The following is a 26,504-nucleotide window of genomic DNA, read 5'->3' on the forward strand; positions in this document are numbered from 1 at the left end:
CATCTAGGAGGTCGTCTTCCCTAATGAAACTGTTCAGTGAGCTAAATAAAGGCAGGTAAGAGACAGAGTGTTGTGTGGAGAGCAAATGAGTGACTGAGATGGAGATGCTTTCTTCTCTTCATCCTCAGAGCTAGCATAACCCCCCCCCCCCCCCCCCCCCACACACACACACACACACACACACACACACACACACACACACACTTCCTGAGTCCTAGCATGCTTTTAGCTCTTTATCACCACTGTTGTCCGGCGGGGAGAGTGTCTTATCGATCAGGAGCTCGCCTGCTATGCTCAGGAGCGAATTAGCGAGAGAAAGAGACCGAGGGAGGCAAAAAGAAAATGAAGGAAACGAGGCTGAAGGGATTTCAGGTTTACACAAGCTGTTGTGGAGGTGCGCCTCAGTGGAAGGAACAAATGAGCTGAGGGGGTTACCTAATAAAAGAAGGCACCTCCAGCAATTAAGCCAGCTGACAGGCAAACTGTGGCTCTTCGCCAATGTGGGCTGACAGCAGGGAAATTTGAATAACGGGGCATGCGGGAGGAAGGAGAGAAGGGGGGAGTAGTGGTGGCGCTAATGAAACAGGTGCCTGCCAGCCCCTCCCCTCTAAGTGCAGAAATCATTGGGAGATTAAGAGCCCATTTCTCTCGCATGTAGCCACGCAGATTGCTAATTTGGGTGGGGGGGTTGTAGGAAATGAGGTGGGGGGGTTGTAGGAAATGGACCAGTGTCTTTCCTTCTCTACTGCATGGTGCTTTAACAATGCAAATCACTGTTGAATGGTGTCCGTAGTTTTGGAATAATTTGATATCAGGTGCTTTAAATTCAAACCCTTCTGATGGCTGTGTACTGACACGTTTCCTGGCCCTCGGACTTGGGGGCGTGCGATTTTAGGCATGTGTGGGTGGATTCACAGTGATACACACATTCAGTTATGTTACCCTGAGTTAGACCTCCTGTCACAGCGTCCTTGGTGGTATTCAAATGAGAGAGGGAGAGAGAAGAGAGAGCTTGGTGGGTGTTTACTCTGATGATTGACTCTGTGGGTAAGCAGTGTAATTAGTGGCCTGACTAATGGGCTGAGCTTTATGAAGGAGGCAGCAGCAGCACAGCATCTTCCCAGCTGAAGGAGACAGAGAGATCGAGCTCAGATAAAAAGAATAAAACAAACTAATCTCAACATTCAGCAAAGATATTTTTAGCCACAGCGTTTTCACTTCCTCCGACTAGCCAGAGTATCCACCTTGCAAAATTTGGACCTACAGTATGCGCAGTAGCAATCGAGAGTTGGAATAACTCGACCAATCACGACGAGTCAGTCTCAGCAGTCAATTATGACGCTTCGGCCCATATTAATAGCATCAATATATTCGTATCAAATACGAAATTAAAACCAAACTCATCCGAAAAATAAACACTTGAATAATTTGATAAGAATTACCTTAAATGATAGAAATCAGCTTTGGGAAAAATGTATTTGACCTCTACTTTGACTTTTTAATTTGGTCCAGCTCCAACCATTAACATGGAAGAGGCAGGATTTATGACCTATACTGGAGCCAACCACCAGGTGACAATAGAGATGCTTTGACTTCACTTTTGGGGAGCAATATGTTGTCCATATTTATAAACAGTTTATCTTCCTAACAGGTTTAATACATTTTTATCTAAATATTTGTCTGTGTCACACTTTGTTTTTGACTAAATGCCTGTATTACTAATGCTACTCCCATCAGCCTTAGATGCCTCAGAATTACTACATAGTCTAACTATGTAGTAATTCACAAATGCATGCTAGCCTATATAAAAATATTATCTGCTAAATAGGAGCATGTTAGCGTTGTCATGTTAGTCTCACAGAGCCGTTGAAACCCCAACCAACAGACAAAAATTTCATGTTGACTTGTGGCTAGTTTTTTTGCAACTGTAGTTTTATGATAAATGAAATTCTCTGCCTAAAATTAGATTCAGCATTTCAAAAGCAGAATGGCATAAAAAAAACAAGACCGTGGCAACCGCTCAGGTTTTTTGAAGAACTCTTTCTTTCTTTGTTGCTATATGCTGTGTGGCAGGGAAAGGAAGGCGACTGTGAGAAATCATCCAGTCATCTCTCTTCCTCCCCACATCCCCTGCAGCCTTGATAAGAAAACACAGTAGTGTTCATTTTAGTGAACCCAATATTCCCCTGCTCGCACAACCACATCATAACAGTGATGGCCCCATTTCAGTTCCATTAGAAAAACCACGTATCACTGTGGGTCAGTGCGGGCAGCAACGATTGAGACCCATATTGTGGATTCCCAACGTTATTGACGTTGTAGCTATCCTGTGTGAATTCAATCAAGTCCACGTGTGCTTGTAAATACTTGTGGAAAACTGTTGTGCACCCATCCACATGGTGTGTGTGTAGGGGCCATGTATAAGAGAGTAGTCTTGTTTTTTGAGCATGTGTGTATGCATGTTGTTTTTAATGGCGGCAGGAGGGGGTTGAGGCAAGGATGTGAGGTCATAGTGGTTTGTTGCTTGCAGTGTAATTAGAAATAAATGCCCCACTTGTAGTGGTTCATTCACATCAGAATAAACTTTGTGCACAGATGCTTACGTTTGTCTGTGTACGAATCTTTGCATTCATGGATGTTGTTGCATGTGACCTTGGATATAATGTTTGTGCAGAACATGTACCCTGATCTCTTATGTGCTGTATTTGGTTTCTCAGCTGTTGTGCAGCAGCTAGCATGTTTTAAAACGGCCTTACTAGATTGTCTTCACTAACCTATCCCACCAAAGGGATGTGGGATTTGATTTAAATAATTTCTATCCCCGTAGATGACTCCTTCACGCTCGCTCTCCCTCATCCCCTCATCATCAGGCCCTCATTTAATCATTGCAATTGACTTGTGCCTTCCTGGGATAAGAGAGAGATTAGTGTGGAACGTGTGTGTGCGTACATCTGATGCAACAGGGTCATATCTGGGGTTTCATCATTGACCTAGTGCAATAGGTGGCCTTTAACCCCTAATGTTGGCCTGTAGCTTCCTCGGCTGGCTTTCTGGAACGGGACAGATAGCCGCGACGCTGGGCTGCTGCTCAGGGCCCGTGAGCACCTCACCGCCGATTTATCTAAACAGTTAAATAATCAGATCATCCTATTGGAGACAAGCTTTCCTTCCTCAAGCCGACCTGCTTCATGCAATCCTCCCTCAGAAAAAGATCCTGCTGTAATTGTGTAACCGTGATTTTCCGCCTATGTAAGCTTTGTTCAAGGGCAGACGGCATGTCTCTTGTTTGCTTTCAAGCCAAGAGGGATGGAATAACTGACTGTGGGATTATCAGGTGAGGCTCAGTTTAGACTCATTCCCACAGGTCAACAGGTCAGCGCAACGACCTGACCTCTCACTTTAAAGCCTGCTCAGCTATTTGCCAGATCAGGAGTTGGAACAGACTAATGGCAGTGTTTCATGTGTGATTTAAAGAGGTTGTATGCTGGGGTATGATGTATGCTTTGCCCGTGTTTCGAGGCAGCATCTGTCACATACGTCCAGTCTGGTGTGAATCATCACAACAGAAATCCTAACCAGCAGACTGGGGTTGGGTGTTATGTCCCGAGTGGCCAAGACCGCAAAGAGACGTTTGTTTCTTTCACCTAAGATATACAAATATTATATATCTTATTATACATCCTCTCTTTCAGAAAAAGAGGGTCAGAAAATAGACCAGCTCACTAGCATCATCCATTTCAGCGGAAGGCTCTGCCCCATCTCTCACCTGTCCTCCGGCGACATGGCTGTGAAGAAAGAAAAAAAGAAAATCCCTGAAAAATATTAAAAAGAAATGGGAGGGAAAGGAGTGATGAGAGCGAGAGAGCGAAGAAAGATAGTCTTTTCTTTCATTCTTCTTCCATCCTCCCATAAAATGGCCTTGGTGCTCTTTTTTTTCCTCCTGTGAAGAGTAATTGCTCTGTGCGTGTGTGTTGTGTGAAAGGGGTGTGTGTGTGTGTGTGTGTGTTTAATCATGGGTTTTGTGTGAGAAAAGGTGTGTGTGGGTGTGTGTGTGAGCAAGCCTGACAAAATGTGCATGTGTATTTTTGTGGGGGTGAGTGTGCATAATGGTGGAGCTGTGCATGCAAGGGAAAAGAGGTGTGTGAGTGTGCGTGCGTGGTTGTCTGTGCTCTAGGAGGCGAATCTGGCCGACAGATTGAGAGCAGCTTGTTAGAAAGAGGAACAATGAGGCCACAGCCCCCTCTCCCATCTTCTTTTTTTCTTTCCTTTCTTTATTCTCCTTTATTTTTTCCGTGCTTGCTTTCTGCCCCTTTCTCCTTTTATTTTATTTCCATCCCTTTTCACAACACTTCCTCTCTATCTTTCTCTTTTCTGTATATTTCTGACTTCCTCACTAGGCTCATTCATCTCATCGGTCCAATTTTACCCTCCATCCATCTTAAGCCGTCGCCTGCCGTCTACGTTAGTCCAGAGTTTTTGGGGGCCCTAAATCGCAAACACTTGCTGGTGGTCCAGCTTTATTTTGACAAAGCTAGAATTAAAGCTGCATTTTAGTTTGGATGAGCAGAAAAGGAGGACACATTATTCATATGATGACACAGTCACCCGCATTTGCTTCCTGATTGGAAATCGATTGCCAGCAGTGAATGCAAAGCGTTTGGTCACAGTTCCTCCTCATTGTTGGTCCAAGAAGAAAATCCCTGCACTAATTTGTCACCACTGCTTTCCTTGTTTGTAGTATTTTCTACAAGTTAGCAGTAACGGCAAAGAAGACGGTCCTGTTTTAGACCGGCACACACACATGCCAAGTGTCCTCGAATGGTCGTGTGATATGCATTGTCAGGATGGCGATTACTTCTTATACAACGCTAAAATGCTCCTGTTGACGATTATTCCTTTTACACTCACTCTGCTCATAATCAACATATTATTTTTGGCATCAATGTTGAGTAATGTTGTGATTAAGTTGTTTATTCATTAATATTAATGTGTGACAGACATTGTTGATGTCAAGGACATTAAGAGGAGAGGTGTATTTTTAAAAACAATATATTAAATTATTCCTACCCACATACTCAAACCTATTGATTACCTACTGTCACTGAACTTGTTGACTGTTTGTTGAGCAACATGGCACCACTACTACTACATCAGCATCTGGATTTTCTGAGTCAAGTCCTTTGACCTTTGACTTAATGTTATTGCATTTTAACATGTGTCCTGTTGTGTTTCTACTCTGATTCTTTGAATGGAAGCTTTGTAGCTGACATTGACGATTATTACATGATGCATAAGATGGACGGTGCATCATATTCAAAGTCAAGACTCTGGAAACTGAAGCAATGTTTCAAATAGGAAGTAACTCTTCCACGTTTATAGTTTGGTTAGCCTTGTTTTTACATAATGTACAAACTGGCTCTGTTTGGATATTGGTTTAATGAACATACCTGCCAAGAGGGATTTCTAAAACAAAGGCAACATTACCACCAGTTATGGATGCATATAAAAGAAACATGAGTTGCCCTCGTCCACCACCCTCCAATGGTGAAATATTGCTGCAGGGCAAACTCAGAGTGGTTGGCAAAGCTGCATTTGCAGTCTGTTGGGATTTAAGACACAAGCAACTGGATTATTTCAGTGTCCAGCTCCATACAAAGCTTAACATGGATTTTCAGAAAATAATTATGTGAAAAAGTCAAAATGATCAGATTAATACAAAATGCAGCAAAAACTCACAAACCTCACAGGCTCATTCTTAGAACTCTTGATTATGAAATACCCTCACAGCTGAGGGTTTTATCAGATTAAATAATTTAGCCAAATTAAGTTTGAATGAAGTTACATTTTTTGTAAAAATTAAATCTTAATACCTTAACCGCCTACAATAAAATGTTCCATTTTCTTTGGATCTCCCATCACAAACTGAAAAAGAGCAAAACATGTTTTGAATCAATGACCAGACTGGCTTCCGTTAAACTAACAGTCATATTAAGACTAGTGCCTCTCTGCAAGATAAATTATGGTACATTACTATCACTCAGCCTCACTGTCATATTCACCATTGATAAGCTTGTGGAACCCACTGTCCCAGGCCCAGTCGGCTTCTGCTCTCTGTTATTTTGACAGAGAGCCAAACAGACAGACAGACGGACAGCCCCCACCACCCTCCTAGTCCGGCTCTCAGCCCCCTTTTGTCTGCCTGTCCTGCAGCATTACCTCTGTGGTTGTAGTCTCCTAATTGCTCTGGACCCTGTAGAGAAGGGAGACTAAGCACAGGGGTGGGCAGGGGTCTTCAGCCACGATGGGGTCCTTTTACTCCACTTCTCTCCCTCCTACTGCTCTGTTTCTTTTTTTTATGTCTTTATTCTACTCGGACTTGAAATAAGACAAAGTGTGCTCATTTGGCTAAGAGGCTCTTGTACACTCCGCCCTCCCCCTCCAAGTTGGTGACCCATTCACATCTGCGTCTGCTAGTGACGGCAGTGTCTCAATAATAGACAGCCCCTCACAATGGTTCCACAGGCATGGTGGTAAGCGCTTACAGATTTGGTGGTCAGGTACATATTTTCTTGTCATGGTTGAAACAGCTTGAGTGGAGCTTTTCCATTACCACATCAAAACAGTCACATTACACAGAAAATCACTCACCCTTTGGTTGTAGGTTGTCGCAATTTGGAAATCAAATGTTAACACTTGTTGTTTTTTGGAATTATCCCATACTGGTAGGTATTTTACATCCTTTCTCAGTCGAATTTTTCCGAACACAGCCTGACCACGTCTGGTATCCACACTCTTATAAAAAAAATGCAGAAGGGAGGCAGAAAAGCGGCCATATTCTGTTGCGAGAACACGTTTTAAAGTAAGCGATTTATAAAAAGAAAAAATAAGCAGTTGTGTAACATTTGTATTTCTTGTTTTTGCTGTACCGATACGTACCAAACCTTACCTGAGGTACGTACCAAACTGTGATCTTTGTGTGCTGTTACTCCCCCACTAAGCATGGTATCTCTTCTCTTTTCAGGCACCTTTGCAGCCACCCCCTGGGTCCTCTGCCTCAGTGGTGGCAGCTGCAGCCGCAGCAGCGGCGGCAGCATCGGGGGTGCCCCAGTCACTGAAACTAACCTACCCAGAAACCTTGGACCGCATCAAGGAGGAGTTTCAGTTCCTGCAGACCCAGTACCACAGGTATAACTTTTTTACACTGTACACTGATGGATGACTTTTATCCAGGAAGTCCACTTTGTGGAACAGATCCATGAATTTGAAGAGTTAGCACATGTCAAAAACTGTGCACAGCAGTTTATAATATTTTGTACAACAGAGAGAATTTTCCATTCATGTTATAAAGTTACCTGCAGGAATGTGCACTATGCTTTGATTGATCGCAGCAGCCTGTTACCAGATGACTGTGCATTGCGTTGAGGCAAAAGCTGAGCCAGATACAACACACTGTATTTCATGTCCTTTCTTGCTCTCCTGTCTTACATGTGTGTACACACACAGACACACACATGCACTCGATCTCTGACTGAGATAACGCAAAGCTATGCAATGTTTTGACTAACTTTCTTGGCTCAGATTTTCTGGACCACTGCAGATGTGTATATATATTTGTGCTGTTTTTTTTCCCTTGAGGAAAGAAGTATGCATATATTATTTTGTGTATATAATGCTAGCCACTCTTTTTGCATGACTCTGTGGTGTGTTTGATGTGCAGGAATGTGCCTAGAATGTCTTTGAATGTGGGATTTGTGCTGGCTGTTCTGTCCCAGTCTCAGTCTCTTTCTCTCCTTTCTTTCTCTCTGTCTCTCCCTCTCTGTTCCCTTGGCACACCTTCACAGAGTACCCACCCCCTCACTCGTCTCTCATCCAGCTTTGATTCAACTGGCCAGAATCTCCCCTCCCTCCTTTCTGTCCCCCTATAAACTTCTTTTGTATTTGTTGTTACCCTGCTCGCCAGCATAGCCGCTCCAGCAGGGTTCTGTTTTTACCCCTGTGTGTGTAAATTTTGGGGGAGTATTACTTGCGATGGTATTTCCAGATGAATAATGATGGGTCAAAGGTCAAGGTCGAGAAAAATATTGGCCGAATCATTTCCCAAATATTAGAGATAATAAATGCATTGATCAGACAAGTATTCCCCATCATATGACATCATAAAGAAGACACAGAGAAATCAGAAAAGTGAAAAGTTAATTTTATGGATGCATTTTTATTTCTGTATCACTGTAGATTGAAAACTTATTTATGATCATATGGAAGGATAATGATATCCAGCCTCCATCATGATATCATTATGAAATGGATTCATTATCAGCATTGACTGATTGAGGTATAAACAGCCTGAGCAGGATATGCAATGTCCCTCCGAGAGCCGTTTTCAGTACCAAAACACTTTCCAATATTAGGACATGTATTTAGAGCTTTATATTTTTACTAATAATTTGGTCTCATGGATATTATTAGGAAAGAGAATTGTGTAGGTATTTTTTCCCCCTTTTTGTGCAGATTAATTTAACCCAGAATCTACAAAATGTCTCCTGATGTGATGACAATCATCCAGTCCCACCACATGAACTATAAACCACTGCCAGATCAGGTCCCGCACACCCACACCTATCCAGCACTGGCTGGCTGTGACTTTTGTGATCTTTTGTGCTTTTTATCTGGATTTTTATTGAATTTTGCTCCAATAAGGGACAGAGTCTTGAAATAGCATGTTTGCTCAGTGAACAGGAGGGAAACCCAAGGTTATCACCTTCTGAATTAATTTTTTCAAAAGTGTTTGCAGTTTCCCTGCAAACTAAACCTGCGAACCAAACTTCTAAGCTGCACTGACCCAGGCAAACCAAGCCATTCACAAACACGAGCCATCAGTGGATCTGTTGGTAGCGACAGTGTGATCAGCTCCTCTGGCGGCAGTTCAACGTTACACCTCGTGTTACAAAACACCTGGAGCCACACTCTCCTGACAAGAGCCGGAACTAAGAACCAGGGAGCAGGATAAACAATAAATTCATGATGAGATTAAGAACACGATTGGGAGCAAGCGCGAGCTTGTGATTCCATCTGCATCTCCCAGTTTCTATACCACATTGTGCTGTTTGAGCAGGCCTGGTTCAGGTTTCAAGGAAAGCTTGTTTCACCTTGCTACCGGCTTCTCCAGCAGCCCACAGACTGTTGTGAGCACAAAAAACACAGCAGATTAAATCTCTGTACATGACTACAACTGAAAACTAACACTGTAACCATAACACTGGCAAACACTGCTGGAACAGAGTGTCTAATGGATATGTTTACACAAAACTGTTGGACGTATGTTGACTCTGGCAGACGAGTACCTGTTAATTGGTTGTATTGCTCATTTATGATTGACGTACAAATGCCAGTAAACTTGAGCTGCTCATGCCGGAAAATGACGATGCTGCTTTCTGATTTTCAACCAACTCATTTTAAGCAACTTCCACTGAAAACTGTGCATTCATGTCAGATTGGGTGATAATCCAATATTTTAAGACTTTTAGTGGTATTTTGGTGATATGATCATAATTTGTCCACAATCTATTTACATTTTAAAAGCTTGTGATTCAAGTCAAGTCATATTTACAAAGCCACAGATTTGCCCCATGAGAGCATCATCAAATAAAATAGAAAAAATAAATACATTTCTTTTTTAATCTTTTGTTTTTTACCTGTGAGGAGATTAACTGAAGCAAAGCAAATCACTTGATCATATTTACACATATATATATATATATGTATATATAAAATATTTTCATTTTTGCAAAATATATTTTCAAAATTCTTGTTCTATATATTTGGTTGCATTTGTTTTCTTTTTATTTATAGTTATTTATAATAAATTGAAACTTTTGGAAATCCTGGAATGGACTTTGTTAAAACCTGTTCATGCACGCTCTCACTCGCACACTCACTTTGCTGTGCTTGCTGCTTTTTAATTTATGCACCTTAATACAGGAACTTAATCATGTACTGCCTGTTTTCTTCTGAATGTGCTGTTTAGGGGGGATGTTTTCTTCTCCCTGGTTCATTGATATTGTTTTGTGTGGGTTGACAGAGTGATTCCTTTTCATTAATAATAATAATATTGTCAGACTGGACTCTGACTGGCACCCCACTTTCTAAATGGAGGAAAAACCTTGTAGAAACTGCTACAGTAGTGCTTCCTTCAGCTCATTTAACAACCATAGTAGAAACAGGAGTTTTTACATTCACTTAAACATTGCGATCAGCACAATAAGATTCTTTCTATAATGGCATAACTCTGAGAAGCCATCAGATGCCAGTTGCTTAACACATGTGACGCTAAAAAAAGTCTGATTGGCAGCAGAAAGGAGCAGACATGTAGTGGTCAGAAGGATTATTGGTGTCCTTGTTTAGTCCAACAGCAGACAGGTCAGGACACAGGCCCACATCTGATCGCAGGCTACACCTTCATGTAACTGGACCCACTTGTTACCGTATTCACCCTGCAGGAAAAACATGACCCGAACTCCCACAGAGAGAGACACACACACACACACACACACACACACACACACACACACACACACACACACACACACTTACAGGCCCCAATTATCTCCACACACACAAATAGATGTTGTCTAGAAATAGCACGGCTTAGTTGCAGGGAAGGTGGCTGGATTCTGATAGATGTTGGATTAGATGGCAGGAAAAAGACTGAGGGAAGGGATTATCACTGATGAGCTGCAACTGTGTGTGTGGAGGGGGGGCGGGAGGATGGATGGGTGGGTGGCATGGTGTGTTTCTAAATTTGTGTGTCGCTTGTTTGGTTTTGGTGGGGTGTGCTTGGTTGGAATGAAGGGTTGAGAAAGATTAGTGAGGGAAGAAGAAGAGAGGGAAGGGTTAATTAATTAGAGGGTCATTGGTGGGTCAGTGGCCCTGATTTTGTGTGTGCGTGCGTGAGTGAACTATCTAAACAGGCCGTAATCAGCAGACAGAGGAGAGACGGGAGGAGCTGCTGACACAGAGCTCTCATTACTGTAATTCTGTCTCCACACACACACACACACACACACACACACACACACACACACACACACACACACACACACACACACACACACACAGTCGCAGGTCACTTGGGGGACATTTACATACACTTGTATTCACTTAATGGAGACTTGCCATAACCACTACTCGCCTAACACTTAGCCTACCTAACACTCAAACATAACCACCAACCCCAAATATCTGCTTATCCCCAATTGGGGACACAGCTTTTGTCCCCAGCTGGAAAAGCTGCTAAATTAGTCTAAAATGTGTCTCTATAGCTGCTTTCAGATATGCACTGGACGCACGGTGCATGTGTGAACGCAAATGTCTGAGTGAGATGCTCTGCAGTTTCTACAGACTCTATCTGCCTGGCCTCCTAGTACAATGTCCGTAGACAAAAATGGAAAAAAACTAAGAAATTACGTCGATGTCCGGGTGCTGTAAACAAAATCATGTAATCTACGCAGCAGAGTTAATTAATCCTGCCTCTGCTCCAACACTCATTAACCCATAACATTGAAATATACTATTAAGAATGGACGAGTGCCTGGCACATTATAAAATACCAATTAACCATTTCATTGTAACAATGGGTACATTTTTAATGGGTTAATAGCAGCATAGTCAATATGAGGATTCACAAATCACACACTGAGTGAAACAGACCAATAGGTCGACGAATACTATTTACCTTAAATAAATGTTAAAGCAAGACGTGTGTGTGTGTGGTCTGGAGGGGAAGATATCAGCTCTCCACTCACCACTAACATGCGTCACTCGTCACTTCGAGTCCTTCCACTCGTCACTGCCAAAATACTAGACAGCTGTATAGGCTACAGATGGACACACACACACACACACACTGAAATGCTACAATATCATTTTTTGCTGCAATAATGAGGAGAAAGAGCGACGGGTTATCTTGTGGAGAACTGTTCTTGTTGAGCACAAGTAAAACCAGCCACAGGTTAATGACTGGTCATCATTCACAGCATTTCTGTGTTGTTTATTTATTAACTTTTACTTCAGCACTCACTGTTACAATACATCCATTAATCTTCTACCAGGTTTGTGCCACTGTTGCACCAATAAATTTCACACAAGTTTCCATTTTTTCTCACGCGCTGCATTTGACTTCAGCTATTTTTCGAGAAGTTGCTAACTGGGTTTACAGTTTGCACATTAACAACAAAAAAGGACGTTTTCATTTCTAATAGAAGCTCCAGTTTACCAAAGCTGAGTATTGTCTGAACTGTTGAGTCAAACCTGCACTGACGTGTGTGTGTGTGTGTGTGTGTGTGTGTGTGTGTGTGTGTGTGTGTGTGTGTGTGTGTGTGTGTGTGTGTGTGTGTGTGTGTGTGTGTGTGTGTGTGTGTGTGTGTGTGTGTGTGTGTGTGTGTGTGTGTGTGCGCGCGCAGATGTAATTAGATAAAGTAGTCAGGAATCCTCTGTGTTTAACTGCCTGTCTGTCGCTTGCCAAATGATGAAATTATATTTGCTTTAGGGAGGGCTGAGGGTTTGTGGTTTGTTTAAAGATGCGTTGTGGGTTGGTTTGTGTGATACAACTTCTAATTGTGTGTGTGTCAAACATTTATCAAAGAGCAGAGCTTACAGTGAGTCTGGCAGCAGAGAGAGTTATGGTTGGCCTGCTATTGTGGGGCGAGATCCTGGCTTTGTGTGTGTGTGTAGGTGTGTTTGCTCTCATGCATGCCCTTGAGAGATGATGAAAGAGTACACAGGCAAGTTGGGTGGGTCCCTGGTGTGTGTGTTTGTGTATTTCTGTGTGTGTGTCTGTGGTTTTGAAGATGGAGAGAATCTGACGTTTTTTTCTAGAGGAGCAGTGAGGAAAGGTTGATCAATAATGAGATGAAAAGTGAACATACTTGGGGCCTGAAGGGCTCAATGGTCCTGACACGGAAAAGACGTGCGTGTGCGTGTGTCTTCGCTGGTTGGTTTGTATTTGTGTCAGTGACGATGTCGTATTGCCAAGACTATAACGGCTTCCAAGTTTTGAGCTGATGTTGAAACTGTGTGATATTTTAGCTGCATTGGAGAATCAATAAGGATCAATCTGTCATGTAGACAGAAATGTTTTCAAGATAAAAACATCCACATCCTCCGACAATGATTATGATAATGAGCGGGTTGTGCATAAAATTCAATTAAGCTAGAACTGAAACAATTTTCATAATCAAGATTTTATCACTTTCATCAAGCAAAACTATCAAATATTCAGCTGTTTCGTGGCTTGTGTTAGTTTAATATATTCTTGAAATTTGGGTTTTCAATGGTCAAACTAAATGAGCATTTTGAAGATGTCACCTTGGCCTCCGTTAAATAGTGATGTACATTTCATTGATCAAATACAATCAATTGCTTGGTCAAGAATATAACCAGCAGACCTCAGTATTGGAAAACAACAGGTAGTTCCATGCCAGGGAGTCTGTTTGGTATCAACCTTGATTCTGATCAAATTTGACCAATGTTGTTTTGTTTATTTGATTTGGGAAATCTAAACATGATTTATCACAAAGCTGTTTGTTTCTGAAAATAAAAGAAAAACCTAATTTCGTCATTTACACAAACATGACCTTATAATTGTTTACAATTATATGATATTAGGAAATAGATTATACGGGAATGACTTCTAGTCAAGTACTTGAAGTCAGTAGATAGTCAGTGCTGCTGACACAAGTCAGTGTGCATTGAGCTTTCGGGCAGCAACAAACATTTAATTTTTTTACTTGGTCATTTGTTTTCTCGATGAATTAGTCCTCAATTTGCCATGATCTTAATTACCTTCAGTATTCAACCACTAGTCCAAAACTCAAAGATATAAAGGCTACTATCACAGAGGAGAGGACTGAGCAAACCAGTAAAAAGTCAAAGTTGTAAACCTGGAACCAGCACGTTTAATTTTCAACGTCATGTCATAAATCCTTCATATTGATGGAACCAGTCTGCCCTCACCTCACACCTTCATCTCCTCTGTACGCAGTGTGTATTTGTTTAAACCAGACACACAACTGGCTGAGGGAAGGAGGAGATTAACTCAACAGTTTCTTTTTTCCATCAATACTTTTACAAAAAGCTCTGTAATTCTACATTATATTGACAGATCAATTATGCAGCTGATGATATTTAATATTCAAAGAAAAAATTAGATGTTTTATCATTTGGCACAAACCTGTTTTACTGTCCTGCTGCTTTTTGTGTAAAGAAAATTAATGTTCCTTTAAAGATTTATCTCTGTGAACACAGACAAAAATATTCTCAAACAACCAAAAGCAAACGGCCAAATGTTTGATAGAAAAAAATATATAAAAATGTATTTTTGCAAAATAATCAATGAGGGAATGGGTGGAAGAAAAACTATTGAAGAAAACTAACAGTGGAAAGAGTTGACATTTTTACAATACCCAGTAGCCTGTTTCAAACACGGAGAGTAAAACGGCAGTCTGCACATTTTCTGCTAAGTGCAGGGTCTTAATTAGACACTTCGCTGTGTGTGTGTGTGTGTGTGTGTGTGTGTGTGTGTGTGTGTGTGTGTGTGTGTGTGTGTGTGTGTGTGTGTGTGTGTGTGTGTGTGTGTGTGTGTGTGTGTGTGTGTGTGTGTGTGTGTGTGTGTGTGTGTGTGTGTGTTTAGCAGGTTTGTGTGTACGTGTGGGTGAAAATACTCTGAGCTTGTGTGTGTTCTCGTGTGTCTACATACATGAAGTTTAAGGCATTAAGTGAATGTTGCTTTAGTGCTCATGCACACACACACGTGCTGCACACAAATAGACGGCTAACTGTGTGTGTGTGTTCAGTAGCATTGCTGCACTGACAGAGCTGTCTAAAGGCTGGCAGGCTGCAGATTTGTAGCGCATTCGGCTGATCATCTTATCTCCTGTCACCGCCAGTGAAAGATTGGAGGAACCGAGCCCACGGAGACACACACACACACACACACACAGAGTTCCATCTCCTTTCCCTCTTGCTGGTTCTCTCTCTCTCTCTCTTGCTCACTCACTCAATCTTGTTTCCTCCCTGTAGTTCTCTCTCTCCCTCCTTCCCTCCCTCTCTCTCAGTAAATGGTGCTGAGCCAAAGACTAATTATTACAGGCAATCATTTCGACATGAAATACCCACTTCCTGCACACCGCTCTCCTCCCCTCACACCCTCATTTTCTTCACCCCCTCCAGCTCTTTTATGCTCCCACACTCGCACAATGGCAACACAAATACACACACACATATGTTGGTCTTTCTACATTTGTGAGGACCCTTGTATATTGCATACCCTAGCCCCTTACCCATAAATCAGCCATCAAAACTAAATGCCCAACCCTTACCCTAACACCTAACCCAACTCTAATCAAAGTCCTAACCCTCAAACAGCCCTTCGATGTTTCTTGGATCAAAATGTCCCCACAACAATGGTTTTGAACAATATCCCCACTTGACCATATACACACACACACACACACACACACACACACACACACACACACACACACACATTGGATTTCATTTCTTGAAGAATGGTTATTGCTTTCTTAGAATGACCCTGGGGTCTTTCCTGTAAGCACAAGAAGTAACCGTGTGTGTGTATATTTGCTACACAGCCTTGTGTAATTTCTGGAGTCATATGCCAAAAACAGAGGACAGATTTTTTTTTTATGGGTATAGAGACAGCATGGCTCAGACTGCTGCTACTTTCTGCCCTGAATTATCATTTTCAAGCACCATACACCACAGAAATATACCTGTTGTGAATTATAACAGTGATATAATATATCTATATGGAAGCATGGATTCATGAACCACCAGTGGACATCAACATCATGTTTAAAGCTCTGGAATAATTAGACAGCGAATCAATTGATTATATTAGTACATTCTTTATTAGAACATTGTGTTAATATACAACATGTCTTGGCCATATCATAGATTGGTCAGAGAAGAGAGAACTGAACGACTTACAACTCAGGTGCTCAGCTGCCCTCAAGTGACTGGAGACAATTTCGATTGTTGATTTATTGAATTGTTAAACGTTCTGGTTCCTGCCTTTTAGTGAGTAATGGCTACTTTTTAAATTGAATCTCAATGTTTTGGACTGCTAAACAGATGCAGCTACATTTTTGATGGGCATTGTCACTATTGTATATTTTATTTGATGAATAACATTTTAATGACAACTAAAATTACAATCTAATTAAAATTTTTAATCAGACACATTTAAAAACACCGGAATTCTACAGCGTGTGTGCGTGTACATGTTTTTGTGCATCTTTAGGACCTTATTAAACAATGACCTTGTCAGGACCAGTGTACCTCATAGGGACCAAAGCCTGGTCCTAATGGGGCAAAATGTAATTTCTGAGTTCCTGGTTAAGGCTCGGGCTAAAATGTGAATTGTGGTTGGATTAGGTCAGGGTTAGGCATGAATTAGTCATAGTTAAGGTGAAGGGGTAAAGTTTTGGTTTGACTGTCCACAATGAATGGAAGTCAAAGCAAAGTCCTAAAAGGGACAGCTGCACAAACTTGTGTGTGTTTGTCTAGTCATTGCTCTGCTTCTCCAAGCTCATCCCAAGTCTATGTCGTGATGAACATGCTGGCCACACACAAACACACACACACACACACACAGTCACATTAGTTCTCAGCCCAGCTGTGAGTGACTTCTGCTGAGAGGCAATTCCACAGTAATAAAATCTATAGGGTGGGGGAAGGAGGGGGGTTTAATCCTCATTCCCTCTCTCCACCACCACCTACCTCTCCCACTCTCCGTCCTGCTTCTCTCCCTCTCCTCCCTCGTCCCTCTTCTCCTCAACTGGCTGGCAATGATAAATGAGTCAATTATGTGTGTGTGTGTGCACGCAGCGCTGGAGAAGGGGAGCGGATGCGAACGTTATTACCTGTTGCGGCTGGGGGTAATGTTGCGGTATTAATCATATTGTAATTTTCCTCCGCCAAACGACCCCCACCCCTCACCACCACCACTTCCATTCACCCACCTCCAATGTCCCACCTTACCACGCCGCACCACAGCCCCCTCTATCAATCTCTCTGCCTCCCGCAAACAAGTCGGCGTAAACTGCCGAGGGCCCAAAATGTCCTTCCTCTCTGGAGAGGGGTTGGGGAGTTGGAGGTGGAGCACAGTGTGCACCTCTGAGTGTGTTTGTGAGAGAGTGAGAGGAGATGGGGTGAGAGAGGTGGAGAGAGAGTTGCAGAGGTAACAAGGGAGGTGTTTGTATGCTTGACCTTAACACATTTGGAAATGGAAGAGTGTGTATGTGTGTGTGTGTGTGTGTTTGTTTGAAAATTCAGCCACTGGCATTATCTAGTTTTAGAAGACACAAGGGACTGTTTAGTGTGAGGAGAGACAAGCAGACACAGAGGACAGACAGATATATAGTACACGAGGGAGACGTTTGGATGCTATCACCTCAGAGGTGTGTGTGTGTGTGTGTGTGTGTGTGTGTGTGTGTGTGTGTGTGTGTGTGTGTGTGTGTGTGTGTGTGTGTGTGTGTGTGTGTGTGTGTGTGTGTGTGTGTGTGTGTGTGTCAGTCAAGAAGCTTTCACACCAGGTCTCACTGTAGTTGTAATAGAACTTTGTTGCTCACAGGCCCTGTTCAGGTCTGGTATTAACCTGTTTGGGTGATTGGATCACAAGTGGACAGCTCCAAGTATACAGCTGTGAACGCACCCAAGAAGCATTAAGGACGCATTTGAGATTCGATCGATCCGACTTCACTCACAGCTGGTCTGGGATGCATGCGGCCATGTTCTTGTTGCATTATAAACGCAAATGTTTCCTGATTCACATTGAGCGACTCTCAACTCAAATGACTTCCTTCGGGCTGCTCCAGTTGTATATGCATTATTCAGGTTATTCTGGTTTTAACGTCCATGTCAGGTGATCCGATCACATGAGTGGACAGCTTGGCATTAGAATGTGTTTCCTCATGTCTCCTGTAGCCTCTTGCGATCAGATCTCACTTCCCTGCTCAATGCAAACAAACATGTACTTAGTTTCTGTTTGCAAATACCAAATGACATTGTTTAAACCAGTCTGAGTTTACATATGTGTTTGTTTTCAGTGTTTATCTGTGTGTGAGGGGGCTAAGTGAATCAATGCGCTGTGCACAGCTCTACAAGATTTAACGCAATTGGAAAAAAATGTGTGGCTGATTTGTTGTCAACATGTGGTTGTGGCCACACATTTTTCAATGTCTAGGAATAGAGAAGAACAAAACTATTTTCCGCTCATTAAACTGTAGAAGGTCAGAGGTGAGTAGGCAGTGCTTCATATGGGGACCAACACACATTTGCGTTCACACAGTGGAAATAATGGGGCCACATGCGTCCCAGACCACCTCTGTATGTTGTCTGGGTGATGAGGTCTCAAATACATCCTCAATCTGTTCAAACATGAACTCTCCACCTGTGATCTATCACTGAGGATGGATGTTAATACCAGGTCTGAATGGACAAGACTGCTTGATATACAATTTGCCTACTCACATATTCTACCCTTACTGGCAATAACTCCTCCATTTCAATTATAATTGCTGCTCCCTTCATCTGTATCAGACGTTTTCTTATGTATAACTATTTAAAACATCGACACACCTTTCCATTGTGTGAAAACATGTCTTAAATATTGTTATTTTGTTGATGTTCTCAGTTACACACAGCATCTATTGCCTCACATGTGGCTCTCTGTGAGGAGGAAGTTTCCCCCCCTGTTAATAGGTTTTTTTTGGTAGTTTTTCCTTACTCTTGTTGAAGGTTAAGGACAGAGGATGTTGCACCTTGTTAAGCCCTCTGAGTCGAATTGTATGAATATGTGCTATATAAATATAATTTGATTGATTGATAATGAACTGTTTGAACACTGATTAATTTGTGGCCACCATCACAATATTAACATAGACCTACAAATATAGATTTGAAATTTGTTGTACTCTTTCAACTGAGTAAAATCCTAAATCTTCTCTGTATAGTCAGAGTTGCTAAAAACATAATAAGTTGGTTCTTTGAAACAGAAATGATCTACATGTGAATTTACATATAGAGCAGGGAAGTGGACTCTGAAGTCGTCACAGGAGACACATTTTAATGCCAGGTGTGAACTGACGTACTCAGAGCTGTCCACTTGGGATCTGATCTCCTGAGACAGACGTTAATACCAGGTCTGTACAGGGACAACAGACTGAGCCACACTCATGTCATTGACATAAAAAGGGAGACTGGACTGAAGTTGAAAAAAGGCAGAGTTCTTACGTATGTTAAGACAGAATTGCCACATTTATCCCACTTAAAGCACAAACTCAGACTTCAATGAAACTTGGCAAAGTCAAAGGAGAAAGAAAGGGGAACGATCAGACAGACTGACATGCAGACAGATAGACTCGCCCGGTAATTGGGGAAGCAACAAAACGAGGAGGAGTGGATCGCACGTGGATAGATTGAAAATTGCCCCGAGCGAGCGAGAGACACCTTGGATGTGCCTGCCTGCACTTTTGGCTGCATTTCAGGCTCCGAGCGTGACTTTGTCTATTTCTGCTCTGCTCTGAGGTGATAATGGGCTGTCAGCCCCCCACTCACCCTGCTCCCCCTCCCTGACTGAGTGTGAGAGGGAAAGAGACGGAGGGAGAGAGGTGTAGAGAGTAATTTGTTGTTATCTTGCTAATTGCATTGTGTATTTTTATTGTAATATGATTCAAATCAAAACTAACCCATTTTATTTTTTCTCTCGTCTCTCCCTCTTGCAGTTTGAAAATGGAGTGTGAGAAACTGGCTACAGAGAAGACTGAGATTCAGAGGCACTATGTTATGGTGAGACACACACACACACACACACACACACACACACACACACACACACACACACACACACACACACACAGAGAGGCCATGTCTCTTCACATACACTCATACCCATTGCAGTGCCAAGCCCGCTGAATCCCTTTCATCTGCTAACAGCTGCCAAACAACACCCACCAAAAACCCCACACACAAGACCACACACACACACACAACCACACACACATTATAAGATGCAGAATAAATAGCACTTACATGGGTGTGCAGTCTTGCATTTGTGTTTCTTGTGTCTGAGATATTTAGTCCTGGGCCATCTGTTCAGAGCCGTGCCCAGAACCTCTTACTTGTCTGGTTCTAACTCAAATGTGTCTATCAAACTTTGAAACGTTAAAAACTGGCTTCCAACATCTGGATGTTTTATGATATTTTATCGATTTAAAATTGTGACATGACAATAATCTAAATATCGTCATAGTTGCAGCCCACTGACTAAATCTAACTGTCACTGCTGTATCACTGGTTTTCAGTCATCCCCTCCAACTCTGCTGAGTTTGTCTGATCACATGATCAGTTCTCTCATTGCAGATAGTTTCCTTAGGCCCTGAGGGCAGAGGAAGAACATTTTAGCATGCTTTGTATCCCAGAATGCTCCATGAGATTTCGTTCTAAACCTGCTTGTTAGGAATGGACTGTTTGCTTGGCCTGTGCTTATACTGATTGCAGTTTGATCTCTGAAACTTTAAATGTGACCTGCAGTGACTGAGCTGTGGCAAGTAAAGACCTGCTGTGGGACTTAATCCACAGAACCAAGAAGCTGCTGCTCCACAAAGAGCCGTTCACCTGTTGATTAAAAGTTCAGTGAAGATCGACTCACTACGCTGAACCCTGAACTGGACAATCAGTTGTCGTTGACGTGATCTCGACCATCGTTGTGAACACATTGTCTTGATTGCCAATTCACGTACATCGGTGAATCCCAGCTGCTGTTAGAACAAAGTGCTGGTCACCAGTTTATTCAAACTTCATTAATGTTGAATGTATCCTGTATCCAAAACTTCCTTTGACCTTAATAATACACGTGTCATGTGTGAAGCCGATAAGATGAACCGTTCTCGAGATAGAGAGCCACAGACAGAGATTTCTGGAATTATTAGATGAAGCTTACACAGTTTCTCTGCTCAACAGAAAGCACGGGAGCATTAATGTGTTTCAGAGCTGAGTTCTCTGCAGTCAGAGGCTCTGAAAGCTTGGGGCCGTGTGATTATAGAGGAAACATTATCAGCAAATCTTTTTTAGGGTAAAGGAAAGGCCAACACTCTTTGTCCTTCTTTGTTTTTCATGTCTGCAAACCCACAGCCTTGATTTACCTGTGATCCGAGTCTCACACAGCCACAGCTGACTGAGTGCGGGGTGCCCAGGAGCCACCAGGCCAAATAGGAGCTATGTGGTAATCTTGGCACAGAGACGGTGCCAGTGCAGGGATTGAAGTTTCTAGTGATTGGGAGAGGGGGTAGCTGGCATGAAGCACAGGCCAGGTCTCCTTCTCTTGGCTGATGATTTGGGGGAGTTTGGATGTTGCTAAGCAACAGGCAAAAACTTGGCACACCAACTGCCAAGCAGAGCTGCCAGGAAAGGCGTCTTCTCTGGAGGCACACTGACAAACACACACACACACACACACACACACACAGAAAGTGGAGCATGCACACACCACCCGAAAACACACACACACACTCGGAGGGAAACATGCACACAAAGCACATAGACACACACTCCTACACAGATGCAGTCCTGTGCTGCAAACACACACACTTACACGCAAACGTGCGCACACACACACACACACACGCATGCATGCTAACTGCCAGGAGAGATGTCTGGAGAGAGAGGACCCCTGCCATCTCCTCTCCCATCCTGCCAGGCTGTTATGGCTGCCCAGCTGCCAATCTTATCTCTCCACAGCCAGCCACGCTGAAAAGCAAATGTCAGCCTGTCACTTTTTCGAAGCATCTGACTTTAAAATGCTCTCCTTTTTTCATCCATCCCTGAAGGTAGAGAGACAGACGGAGCTCCTCCTCGCATTCTTCACAAGCTCCTTGCACTTTAGGATAAAAGCTCGAGTCAAAAAGCTCTCATTAGACATGATTATTACAATAGTCGGTCGCCTTCCACTGCCCGGTGACACTTTAGGCGGACTCCTGGCTTCCATAATGTGCCTCAGGGTCATTTTAGAGCCATTGACTTTCAGCGGAGTGGAGGTGAAATTAGTGGTGATGTGCTTTTAGGAACATATGGGCACTTCAGAGTGCACATGCTCAGCCTGGCACTGTCTGAAGCTGGGAGCATGGGTTTTGTGAGAGGCTCAGGGCTCACACTGTTGAATCTAATTGTGTAAAAAAACTGATGGAAATGTCATTTTATGTAAATCCAACATCAGTGGCAGAAATTAGATGCTTTATTATTATTTTTGTGTTTTTGAAAAATCACCTTTTTATTTTTTACAGGGTAAGGCTAGCAATATTGAAAAGACCAAAAACAACAATATGTACAGCAAACAAATAAAGGCAACAATATCGTAGAACAGCTGGGTGCTGCAGTACTGTAGGTTTCAGGAAGTATTAATTAAGCAGGAGTAAATATTGCATTTCTTAGGAACTACTTTTAGCTGCAGATTAATACATATACATACATGCTGTGTTAGTGAATATTGTTATTACATGGGACTGATGGTGAAGTGATGTTTAGCACTTGAGATCTGTTGACAATAAAAGAAAATGTGGACTATCATTAAACTTTTCTGTGTTAAATCATTTTTATCCCATCTGCATTTAATCTTTGTACAGACAAATTAAAATAAATTGCCAAACTTCATCATGTTTATAGGACATGACAAATAATACGCCTTAAATTTAACATCCCATTTTTTTTAATGAGCTCGAATGATTCAGCTCTAAACTTCACTTTTTCCATTTTGCAGAGTTGTAGCGTTTGCTAAATTGGAATGAAAACGCCCGGAATGGTAAACAGAAGCATTGAACATTAAGCTTATTCAGGTTGGGGTTTTAAAACTGACAAAATAAAGTTGGATGCACAATGTAGTGGACACACATGAGTCATAATCAGGATATGATCTTATACACATGTAAATAGGAATATGAATGGAATATTCTATTTCCAATGCATGTAAACACCATAATCGAAATAATGATCATAATTATTTTTCTGAATTAGGTCATATTGTGTCCATGTAAGCTTCATTGCTTTGCGATAGTTGGCACATTTTTATTTACGCCCAGTATATATTGGGTTGAGATTGAAAATGCAGCTCTTTTCTCCTTCCTTTCCTTATTCACTGTTTTAAAATGTCCGTTGATAACCGCATTCCTATTGTGTGTAACTATTCTAGTTATTTAAAAACCCTCCGGATTCATCTTCTCCACACATGAAAGCGCTCAAACATTCTGGTTCATCAATGTTCATATGTGTTAACTGATGTTCTCCTCTGTATTTCAGTATTATGAGATGTCCTATGGCCTTAACATTGAAATGCACAAACAGGTGAGTGAACTCCACATCTTTCTCTCTCTCTCTCTCTCTCTCTCTCTCTCTCTCTCTCCCCCCCCCCATGTCTCTAAGGTCTCTCGCCCTCTCTCTCATCCCTATTGCCTCATGCTCCTAAAGCTTTAAATTATTCTCTTGCATTTTTATCGCTGCCTCTTTTCTTTTTGCTCCTGTCAGCTCGACTCCATGTAACTAATATCTTTCAGTGAAGAGTCTGTCTCTCTGTCTTTCTGTCCTTCTGTCCCCTCTGTGATGGACTCCTATATAGCACTGTTATGCTGTGGAGGCTTTAATAGGATCCACAAACAGAATTCATTTCTCCACCACAGACAGATGAAAATACTCCTTCCCCAAGCCTCAAGATCAGCCCCCCCACACTCGTCCGTCCGTCATAAATCCCTGTCTGTTACTGCCCCTGTGCTCCCTCCCTCCCTCCTTCCATCCACCCATCCCTCCCACTCCTGCCCTGATTCTCTGTCCCTTATTCCTCTTTTTCTCCATTCCCTTCAATTGCTTGTCTTTTTTAATGCTTCTCTCTCTTAATCTCCATTTCTTCACCGTCCCTGACTCCGTCTCCCCTCCTCTCCGCCGATTTCTCTTTCTCCCTCTCTTTTTTTTTTTTTTATTTGTACATCCTCCCTCCACCTCCCTCCTCGCAGACATACAGTACAGTCCATGCTGAATTTCACTTTAAATCAGGTCACTGCCTTCCTGCTGTCTACTCTTTCTTTCCCTCTCCCTCGCTCATTTCATTTCACCATCTCAATCGTTTCACTTTTGACGTGCCGCCGCCACTCCGCCGCCCCCACCCCACCAATCTCATTTTTATTTTTTTTATTTTTCCCTCCCCCGCCTTCCTTCTGTTTTTTCTTTCTCTGTCTATTTCTCCTCTCCCTCCCACATCCTTCGGGCTGTCATTTCCTCAGCCCAATCTGCCCTTTTCCTCCTCCTCTCCTCCCTCCACCTCCTCTTTTCACTTTCCCTCTCATTTTGTCCTCCCCTCTTTATCCTCCTCTCGATTGCACATGTTCTCTCTTCTCTTTCTCTCCCTCTTTCCTGAAGATGTCATTTAGTAGTTGGAGTTCTCTAACAAGAAATCATTGTGTCTCCCTTGGGGTGGGGGGGCAATGGATTCAGAGGAGGGAGGGGGGAACACACTCATGTCTGGCTGAAAAATGGAGAGTGGAGGGAGGGAGAGATGTGGGCAAGCAAGAGAAATGAGAGAGAGAGGGAGGATGAGAGAGGAAGAAGAGAAAAAGGGAGGGGGCGGAAGTTCAGTCTGGCATCAATAAATCACTTAAGAGAGAGAATGGGTTGGGGGAGTGCGCATGTATACGTGTACACACACACACACACACAAGCACACACACACTCAGAGCAGAATCTAGCTGTCAAGAAGATAAACAGCCTGCGGCCATAATGATGTTGTCATGATCTCTGCATGCATATCATTACTGGCTCTAACGGCCTTGTTGGGCCTGCCGCTAAACGTGTTTGTGTGTGTGTCTGTTAAACATCACATGGCAGCATTTGTTACACTGATTACGGCGCTAATACTGGGAAGGGAGAAATGGAACGAGGGATTGGATGGAAAGAGCGATAAATGGAGTGAGATGGAAAGGGAGATGATGAGGATGGAGGGAGGAAGAGTTGTCTGTTGGCTGTGTAGTAGAGCAGATCGAGACAGACACACACCCACAGCAAGAATCACTGACCCCCAGTAGGAAACACACTCGCACGTACACACACAAAAGCACACACAAACAGACATGCAAGGACACATCAGAAACAAATGCTTACACACACACACACACACACACACACACACACACACACACACACACACACACACACACACACACACACACACACACACACACACACAGTGTGTGGGCTGGCTGTGGCCACAGCAGATGCTGCCCATGAATATTTTAGCCAAACTCCCTGGCAGAGTTTCCATTTGCATGGACCAGATGTAAGCAGCTGAAATATTTACCACACTGGCCCTGGGAGAAACGGGCCACAGCCGTGTGTGTGTGTGTGTGTGTGTGTGTGTGTGTGTGTGTGTGTGTGTGTGTGTGTGTGTGTGTGTGTGTGTGTGTGTGTGTGTGTGTGTGTGTGTGTGTGTGTGTGTGTGTGTGTGTGTGTGTGTGTAACCTTTTATGAGTGTGTGTGTCTTTTTGTTTGTTCATCCTCAATCTGGGCTGTGTGTGTGTTTATTCATCAAAGTGACAGTATCTTTTTTTTCTCTTTCAGACGGAGATTGCCAAGCGGTTGAATGTGATCTGTGCTCAGCTCATCCCATTTCTGTCACAGGAGGTGTGGGACGGACACACACACACACACACACACACACACACACACACACACACACACACACACACACACACACACACACACAGCATTCTGCAGTGTCTGACAGCAGCCCACACAGAAGGCATGCACATGCACACTACACATTTATCAATAAGTCACATTCACACACACATACACACAGATGGACAGAACTTCAAAGCACATTAATTTTCCTCGATCGCCAAATGGCTTCAGATTCCTATGTGAAAAATATCATTATTTCATAGATACTGTTCGAGAGTATTTTTCATTCTAATTAAGAAATGTGATATTGTTAGTATCCAGTCCTAATATTTCTTTCTGAATCCAACTGCCTCCATTGACCTTTTGGTTTGTTCCACAGCACCAACAACAGGTGGTCCAGGCCATGGAACGCGCCAAACAGGTGACCATGGGGGAGCTAAATGCTTCGATAGGGGTACGTGGGCTCCCCCCTCTGCCTCATAGCGTGTGTAACTTACACTCCCGTTTATTTATTTTTCCTCCTTTACCTTTTTATTGAGGCAATTATCCTTTGGCCCACACTAAAATGAATCCATTTATTGGCTGATATTTCAAAACAATGGATTAAGATTTCTTTGAGATTCTAAAATATATAAATATTTTTTTGTTTTATTTGTGTTCTTTTCTTTTCCGCCCCCCAAATGATCAGATTTAAAGACTGGGCCGATATAATTTTCCAAGCAGATTTAATGGAATTGAAACAAAATTAGTTTTAATTATTTGTTAGTTTA

At 42.6% G+C, this 26,504-nt stretch overlaps 1 protein-coding gene across 3 annotated transcripts in view; it reads left to right on the plus strand.

Moving 5' to 3' along the window:
* tle2a (TLE family member 2, transcriptional corepressor a) overlaps positions 1–26,504 on the plus strand; it is a 42,284-nt gene that overhangs the window by 4,706 nt on the left and 11,074 nt on the right. The window contains exons 2-6 of one of the 3 annotated variants that reach the window (XM_034583960.1): positions 7,022–7,185; positions 19,803–19,866; positions 23,368–23,412; positions 25,672–25,734; positions 26,114–26,218. In XM_034583960.1, coding sequence (XP_034439851.1) covers positions 7,022–7,185; positions 19,803–19,866; positions 23,368–23,412; positions 25,672–25,734; positions 26,114–26,218 — 441 coding nt within the window. The remainder of the gene's footprint in view (positions 1–7,021; positions 7,186–19,802; positions 19,867–23,367; positions 23,413–25,671; positions 25,735–26,113; positions 26,219–26,504) is intronic. The other 2 variants (XM_034583961.1, XM_034583962.1) reach the window with 2 other exon arrangements.

The sequence above is a fragment of the Hippoglossus hippoglossus genome, chromosome 4 (assembly GCF_009819705.1).
Source record: "Hippoglossus hippoglossus isolate fHipHip1 chromosome 4, fHipHip1.pri, whole genome shotgun sequence".
Classification (NCBI taxonomy): Eukaryota; Metazoa; Chordata; class Actinopteri; order Pleuronectiformes; family Pleuronectidae; genus Hippoglossus; species Hippoglossus hippoglossus.